Raw genomic sequence first — 9,371 nt, 5'->3', positions numbered from 1 at the left:
GCGTGTGTGTGTGAGTGTGTGTGTGTGAGTGCGTGTGTGTATGTGTGAGTGAGTGTGAGTGTGTGCTAGTGAGTGTGTGTGAGTGCAAGTGTGTGTGTGTGTGTGTGTGTGCGTGTGTGAGTGTGGTTTTGTGTGTGTGTGTGCTGGTGTGTGTGTGTGTGAGTGTGTGTGTGTGTGTGTGTGTGTGTGTGAGTGTGTGTGTGTGTGAGTGTGTGTGTTTGTTTGTTTGCGTGTGTGTGAGTGTGTGAGTGAGTGTGTGTGTGTTTGTGTGTGTTTGCGTGTGTGTTTGTGTTTGTGATGTTGATGGGGCTTTTGCTCTGTGTGCTGAAGTGTGTGGCACACATGGGTCACAGAGCTCACAGGGGTCATGGGATGGCAGACTGACTGTGTGTGTGTGTGTGTGTGTGTGTGTGTGTGTGTGTGTGTGTCTCTCCGCAGGCGTGAGCTTGTTGGTGCCAGCGGGTGCCATCCCTCAGGGCCGTGTCTATGAGATGTACGTGACGGTTCACAGGAAGGAGAGCATGAGGTAATCTGATCTGCCCTGACAAACAGCCTACCGAGTGGATTCTAGGCATTTAGTGCCTGTCTGAACCTCACACACAAACACAGCTCTTTCATCGCTCACCTCTTCATGAAGCTTCTCAGATAATAAAACAAACACAAATGAGTCAATAGTCATGCAGTCAACTACTACTGTATACACGAAATACAAACTGCCATACAAAAAAATGGTATGGAAACAAGTCTCACTCAAAAATTGCTAGTAAATTATACAGTTAAAAAGAAACCGCAAGTAGCACATGAAATTTTGAATTAGAAATAGTGTCTTGTAAAATGTGCTCAAATAATCTTTTTTTTTTTTTTTTAAAGATAATAAATTACTGAAATATTAACAAAAAATTTAACTAAAATAAATTAAATTGGGAAATATAAAAACTAATTCAAAATATTCTTTAAAAACTAGCTAAGATTTCCATTTCTACAGCAGCTATTTTAATTGAAAGGCAAAGCCTGGCTTATTATTGTTAATTAAAAATAAAACTATTAAAAAAAACAGTTTTAGTTCATAACAAAAAAAGCTACATTTCTCTTTTTCATTTTATATTTTTTATTATTTTGTTATATTTAGTTTACTAATACAAGAAATTGATTTAAAAAAAAGATGAAATATACAAAAAGGCAAAATATTAAAAAAAAATTATATTAAAATGTTTTTAATTAATCAGTCTAGAAATTGTTTCTGTGATGGAAATAAAGATTAAATAAATTAAAATATACGGTACATATTAGATAATTAACTTAAACTTAAAACCTTAAATGAAAATGTTGCCGTGTCAACTAACTAAAAAACGAAATGAAGAGTTGAAGTACTGAAATTACAAAAACTTAAATAGAAATAAGTTATTAAAGCTATTAAAATATAAATAAAAAAAAGACAAAAGTACATTCAATGTAATAATTTAGTTTGAATTCGGCTCAACCAATCAGAATCAAGAACTGGAGCTATCCGTTCTATCATTAAATTTGAAATTAAAAATACAAAAAAGAAAAATGAAAATAAAATTCTAATTACTATTGAATACTATAATGTTATGCAAGTATTAAGCCCCATTCACACCAAGAACAATAACTATAAAGATGAAGATATTAGCGTCCACACCAGCGGACGATATCGTCTGTTTATTTCTCAGCGCACACGCGTCTGCCGCTTTAAATTCTCCAGCTCGTGACAGCAGGATTGATTCTGATTGGCTGTCAAGGATTTTATCGTTCATCAGCTGGAAAAAAATCATTCTGGAAGCGATTCCGACGTTATCGTTTCTCTGTGACTTTATCGTTATAGCTGTGGTGTGGACTCAGCTATTCTTTAACACTGAGAACGATTTTTAGAACGATATCTTTATCGTTTTCTTTATCTTTGGTGTGAACGGGGCTTAACTAAAATAACACTGGACAGAGCAGTTATTGGCACAGTTAACTGGCAGATATTTGCCCATTTTGTGATAACCACATTCACTGACACTGTTAATAAATAATGCACATCATTGTGTTTTGAATGTCATCAGATAGTGTCAGTATGAAGTTTTATTTTTATAATTTTTTTAATGTTTCATTTATACATTTTCAAATACATTACAAAAAGATACAAAAAAACCTACAAGAGGACAAAAACACAATTAGCTATATAGCAGTAAACAAATACACTGAAGAGGAGTGTACCCTAGTGCAATCCTGCATACAGTAAGTACAGTTCTGACCAAGCTTAAATAGATAGTATCCAAAACTAGGCTGGAAATTGGGAGTGGTGACTCAGATCACAAAGAACAGGGTCAAGCTGGAGAGTTTGGACATGTTCACGAAGGGGTTCCCAAAGCTTGATGAAAATAATGCTAGGTCGGTGAAGAAAGTACCTAATTTGGCGGCGAGGAAGCCGAGCTCCACAGGTGCTGATGTTGTGTGTGTGTGTGTGTGTGTGTGTGTGTGTGTGTGTGTGTGTGTTCAGGCCGCAGGTGGACGACACACAGGAGACGGTCCTGAGTCCGGTGGTCAGCTGCGGTCCTGCTGGAGCTCTCCTGACCCGGCCCGTCATCATCACCATGCACCACTGCGCCGAGGCCGACAGTGAGGACTGGCTCATTCAGCTCAAGAGCCAATCACAGCAGGGCCAGTGGGAGGTGAGTGGGCGGGGCCAGACACACTAAAATCTGCTCATCCTGAATCCCTGGAAAAATGACGGACAAAGTGTGAGAACCCTGAAAACACATCAAATTAGTTGTATATGGTCATTTGACACGAATGGTGTCATAAATTCAGTTTTTTGTCCTCAGATTCTCAATAAAACTCTAGTTTCCGGGTTGATGAGGTGAATGTCAAACGCAGAAAGACCTGGCAATGGTCAATAAGATGATAGGCAGGACCAGGCTTCCTGTTGTTAACTGAAAATAAAAGCATTAAAATAAATGAATAAGTAAATAGTGACTTGTAATAAAATAATAAACATTAACTGAATACAATTTCACAAATATATATGAGCCTGGAGCACAAAAGCAGTGTTAAGTCGCTGGGGGATATTTGTAGCAATAGCCAACAATACATTGTACGGGTCACAATTATACATTTCTCTTTTATGCCAAAAATCATTAGGATATTAAGTAAAGATCATGAAGATATTTTGTACATTTCCTACTGTAAATATATCAAAACTTAATTTTTGATCAGTAATATGCATTGCTAAGAACTTCAAACTTCACTTTAATTTTCTCAATATTTAGATTGTTTTGCACCCTCAGATTCCAGATTTTCAGATAGTTGAATCTCGGCCAAATATTGTCCGATCCTAACAAACCATACATCAATGGAAAGATTATTTATTCAGCTTTCAGATGATGCAGAAATCTCAATTTAAAAAAATTGACCCTTATGACTGATTTTGTCACATCCAGGGTCACATATATATATCTTATCTTAACTAACAGTAAGTAACTTTGCAACTACATGTCAACTAGCAGTCGTTAGAGTATTAGTAGACCGTCTGCTTAATATCTTCTAACACTTTATTTTGATGGGTCCACAACATACTGACTGTGCGAAACTTTGTCAACTTATTCTACTAACCCTAAACCTAACCTAACGGTCTACTCTGAGAGTTAGTACACATGTAGTTGCAAAGTTACTTATAGTTAGTAGAATGTCTAAAGTGGACTATCAAAATAAAGTGTAACCATATAGACATATAAAAAAAAAATTTAAAAAAAAGATAAAATATTAACTAAAAATAAACTATAAAAACTCATTCAAAGTATTAATAAAACTAGCCAAGTCTCCCATTTCTGCAGCAGACATGTTGCACAGGTTTCTCTATTAATAGCGTGTGTGTTGTGACTGTGATTGGTGGACTGATCAGCCGGAGGTCAGACGTGTGACTCTATCAAAATAAAGTGTAACCATATAGACATATAAAAAAAAATTTAAAAAAAAAGATAAAATATTAAATAAAAATAAACTATAAAAACTCATTCAAAGTATTAATAAAACTAGCCAAGTCTCCCATTTCTGCAGCAGACATGTTGCACAGGTTTCTCTATTAATAGCGTGTGTGTTGTGACTGTGATTGGTGGACTGATCAGCCGGAGGTCAGACGTGTGACTCTGACCGGTCTCTGTGTGTGTGTGTGTGTGTGTGTGTGTCTGTTTGAGTGTGTGTGTGTGTGTGTGTGTGTGTGTTTATATGCGTCACGCATGCTACGCCCTGATGCCCTGAGAATGTCTAAAGTGGACTATCAAAATAAAGTGTAACCATATAGACATATAAAAAAAAAATTTAAAAAAAAGATAAAATATTAACTAAAAATAAACTATAAAAACTCATTCAAAGTATTAATAAAACTAGCCAAGTCTCCCATTTCTGCAGCAGACATGTTGCACAGGTTTCTCTATTAATAGCGTGTGTGTTGTGACTGTGATTGGTGGACTGATCAGCCGGAGGTCAGACGTGTGACTCTGACCGGTCTCTGTGTGTGTGTGTGTGTGTGTGTGTGTCTGTTTGAGTGTGTGTGTGTGTGTATTGTGTGTGTGTGTTTACATGCGTCACGCATGCGACGCCCTGCAGAGATCGCTGGATATCAGACAGCTGTCACGGGTCACACTCAACACAAACTAGCCACCCGCTGGCCTTGTCATTTGGTTATGTGAGCGAGTGTGAACTCTCCTCCGCTCGGCCCGCTATCCGCTTGTTAAGTCTGACGTCATGCGTCACCGCTTCTATCAGATACCACGAGAAAACAACAGAAGGTGCTAATATACACTCACAATGTGATATAATACTACCAAAAAATATATAATCTTAACCTTTAACTCCACACCGAAATCCCAGATAGCCAGACAATGAAAATATAAATATAAAAATGATTTGTGTTTGGGACGCTGTGAGCACGGAGACTGTAGTGTACACCGTAAGTTTGAAAATGTTTAGCTTAAGTGTTTAATATGAATAAACAGTGCTCATAAACGGCTGCTGAGGTAGTATTCTCAAGTGAAGCGAGTTGAGGCTTGGACCCGGAAACAGCTCGTCTTAACAAGCGGATTATTATCACACACAAGCACAATGCTGGCCAGTTCATTACCTCGCGGCAAACGCAAGAACTGCCATACACTCACAAAACAACTCGCTCACAGCCCTCAGTGCATCACACTCACAGCACACTGCAGTCAGACGCTTACACTGCTGCTGAATGAGATCTGAATTACAGTGTAATGTAGTGACTAATTATTAGGGCTGTGAATCTTTGGGTAAACAGCGAATCGATTCGATCCAAGAACGATTTTTGCAAATTCAGAACGATTCAATTCGATTTGATTCACAATTAAATTCGATTTGATTAATGATTTGATTCTGCATTCTTTAAGTGCATGCACAGGATTATTTAAATGCTTAATCAGGGGGCAAACTACTCAGCAGCCTTTATGGTTACAGAACTATAGCTTAGAGAAAAAAACGCTTTTGTCCATTGTTAGATGCTAGTTTAATGATGCTATGGCATATGTAGAAATGTATGCAAGTCAAGATTTTAAAAAAAGAGCTTTATTATGTATAGGCTAACATTTAGTCACACTAGGGCCGTAGCCATCAGTTCAGAAGTGACAGAAATGTCAAATACAATTATACAAAATACTAAATTTCTATAAAATGCTGGCTTTACTTAAAATATTTATATATAATATAATATAATAACAAATAAAGTAGTTTCTGTCATTGAAATAAAGCCGAAATAAATTAAAGTATACAGCAAATATTGTATGAATAACTTAAACTTAAATGGACATTAGAAATGTTATGCTTAACATTACTAAAATTATTAAAATTACTCAAATGAAATTTAAATTAAAATAAGTAAAAAAAAGTTATAAACTTTTAAAAAGAAAAATTAAAAAGAAAAAGGATAAAAGCAGATCAGATTACTTTAAAATAAAAAGTTTTCAAAAGTTACTTATAATATTTATGTAGTTATTACTTTCAAATATGAAAAATAATCAAAGATAATTCAAAATATTATTAAAAAATATAATAGTAAGTAATACTAAAATAACACTGAACAGACCAATTGTTCTCACCGTAAATTTGCTTATATTTATGTTATAATTTTTTAAATAAATATTATGTAAAACAAGAATTTGTTTAATTAATTTAATTCACTCAGTTTATATATATATATATAATCAGTCATCGGCCAGATGCTCTCTAGATGAAGGTACTGATGAGGCTGCACTGCTGCAGCACGACTGTTTGGTCTGTGTGTGAATAGGACTTTTCTGATCACTGTGACATTGAGATGCAAGCGTCTAACCAGCAGTGTTTTCATCTCTGGTGTCAGCGCTGCACGCGCACGCACACACACACACATTCATGTCTTTAGTTTGGCTCGGAGCAGCTGTCAGAGCTCCTCTCCTCTCGCCATCACTGTGACTCTTCACTGCTCCCCAGAGAGCCGCGCTGCTTTTGAGCTGCTTAGCAACAGTCTGTGACCTTGTCTCCTCTTATCAAACATTGAAATAGTCTTGGATCGCCTTCAGCCATTCACGAGGAGAGCGGCGTCCTGTTGTCTTCAGATGAGATGGATTTCGTCCTGCGCTCTTCCCTCAATCTCTGGCTCTCTTTGGCCTGAAATAATGAGCGCTTCCTGTTGCCCAGAGACGCTGCGGCCCGTCCTACAGTTTTCATTATTCACACGCTCGTTCCCTGCGTGCATGCATAATCTGATCCAGAGAAAAATACATGTTTGTTTGCCTCAGAAGCATTCTTCAGTTTGCCTCTAAATTGAGTGCAGATTTGATTTAAAAAGAAGAATCCTGTTTTCAGTCTCACGCAGGAAAAGCCGCTCTGACCTGGTCAGCTGACACTAACAAATGCACAAAAAAGAGAGAATCAGGATAAAAGGAGGGATGAAAGGAATAGTTGACCCAGAAATGAAATCGAGTGGAGGTGGATGCTGTCAAGCTCCAGAAGATGACAAAAAAAGGCATTAAAGTATCATTACCATAATCCATATGACTCAGGCATATTCAAATGAGATGTGCTGCATTCATTTATCCAATGCATTTTCATGCACTTAATGCATAACGACTTCAATTTATGTTTCTCCCATTTATAAAAAAACCTTAATGACACATTTATGGTGTGATTCAACCTATCAATGAATCCATATAATTCGTTCATATTCAAAATTGGTGCTCTGCACTCATTTATCCAATGCATTATTATGCACTTGAATGCATAATTACGTCAATTTCTGTTAAAACGTCATATGATTTAATTGTGTTTTTTGGGAATCAATCTATTTATTAATCTGTATGACTCATGCATATTCAAATTTGATGTTATGCATTCAGTTGTGCAATGCATTTTCATGCACTTAATGCATAATGAATTCAATTTCAGTTTGTTAAAACATCAAATCATATGACTTGATAGATTTATAGTGTTTTTTGCTAATTATCCTATTAATTAACCAATATGATGCCTGCACACTTTGCATTTTATTCATTCATGCAATGCATTTTCATGCATGACTTAAATTTGACCGTTTGTTTCTGTCATGATTTAATGAAACATTTGTGGTGTGTTTTGGGAATCAATCTATTTATTAATCTGTATGACTCGTGCATATTAAAAATTGGTGTTCTATATTCATTTATGCAATGCATTTTCATGCACTTAATGCAAAACGACTTGTATTGTTCCATTCATAAAACCAAAAATCAAATGACTTAATGACACATTTATGTTGCTTTTTGGGAATCAAGTCTATTAATTAATTCATATGACTCATGCACAGTCAAGATTGTTCAAATTTGATGTTATGCATTCATTTATGCATTGCATTTTCATGCACTTAATGCATAAGAAATTAAATCATATGACTTGATAGATTTATAGTGTTTTTTTAGGAATCAACCTATTGATTAATCCATATGACTCATGCATATTAACAATTGGTGTTCTGCATTCATTTATTCAATGCATGTTCATGCACTTAGTGCATAATGACTTAAATTTTGGGTTGTTAAAACAATAGCATATGACTTGATACATGTATACGTGTTTTTTGGGAATTAACCTTTTAATGAAACCATATCACTCATGCATATTCCAATTAGGTGTTCCTCATTCATTTATGCAATGCATTTCCATGCACTTAATACAAAACAACTTAAATTTCATCAATCATATGACTTAATGATACATTTATGGTGTTTTTGTCTTATTTGAAGCTTGACAGCTGCTGGTTACTGTATTAAAACATCCTTCTGAACATCATAATTTATTTATTAAAGAAACAAAAATTATTTTAAAAACATTTTATATATATCATATTTTATATAATATTATAATTCTGAAATATAGTATTATAAATATATAGTAATATAAATATTTTCATATTATATGTTATGTTATTATTAGAAAAGATTATATAAAAACGTCCATGAATTTGCACTGTCTGTGTCTGGGTTGTGTTATTGAGAGACGAGCTCGTCTGCTCTGATGAATCGACTGAGAGCTGGAGTAAATAAATCATTCTGGAAGGCATTAGCCCAGTTTTCCATCCTGTTTGCTAATTATCTCGCTAACGCTCTCAAATCCCGCGCTCCCACAGGATACGTTAAACAGGCTAATGGCCAGTCATAACAGCGCTGTTTAACGGCCAAGCCGACTATAAAGTATTTTAATTCCTTTTCTCTCGTCCGTAATGGGATGAAATTAATGACAGCGCGGAGCTGGCGCGAGTGTTAGGATTTCAGACACACCAGCGCAGACGAACGTAATGAGACACACACTCAAACCAGCATGAACGTGAGGTCAGAGGTCACAGAGAGCAGACCTGCCTCATAGACGCTCAGTGCTGAACACATACACACTCACACACACTCTCTCGCTCACTCACTCACACACACACACACACACACACACACTCTCTCACACACACTCACACACACTCTCTCTCTCACACACACACACACACACACTCACACACACTCTCTCTCTCACTCACACACACACACACTCTCTCACACACACACTCACACACACTCTCTCTCTCACTCACACACACACACTCACACACACTCTCTCACACACACACACTCACACACACTCTCTCTCTCACTCACACACACAAACACAGACACACACACACACAGACAGACAGACACACACACATACACAGACAGAAAGACACACACACACACACACAGACACACACACACACACACACACACACACACACACACACACACACACACACACACACACACACACACACACACACACACACACACACACAAACACACAGAAAGACAAACACACACACACACACA

General features: G+C 36.5%; 1 protein-coding gene across 1 annotated transcript in view; it reads left to right on the top strand.

The window, feature by feature from the left end:
* The window catches only part of LOC107559653 (netrin receptor UNC5C-like), a 226,112-nt gene that overhangs the window by 213,259 nt on the left and 3,482 nt on the right, over nt 1-9,371 (top strand). Inside the window, exons 12-13 of the mRNA XM_016243552.1 lie at nt 439-526; nt 2,504-2,675. Of these exons, the coding sequence (XP_016099038.1) occupies nt 439-526; nt 2,504-2,675 (260 nt within the window). The remainder of the gene's footprint in view (nt 1-438; nt 527-2,503; nt 2,676-9,371) is intronic.

This window comes from Sinocyclocheilus grahami, unplaced genomic scaffold (genome assembly GCF_001515645.1).
Source record: "Sinocyclocheilus grahami isolate Dianchi unplaced genomic scaffold, SAMN03320097.WGS_v1.1 scaffold694.1, whole genome shotgun sequence".
In the NCBI taxonomy this organism is placed as follows: domain Eukaryota; kingdom Metazoa; phylum Chordata; class Actinopteri; order Cypriniformes; family Cyprinidae; genus Sinocyclocheilus; species Sinocyclocheilus grahami.
This window is presented reverse-complemented; position numbering and strand designations above follow the sequence as displayed.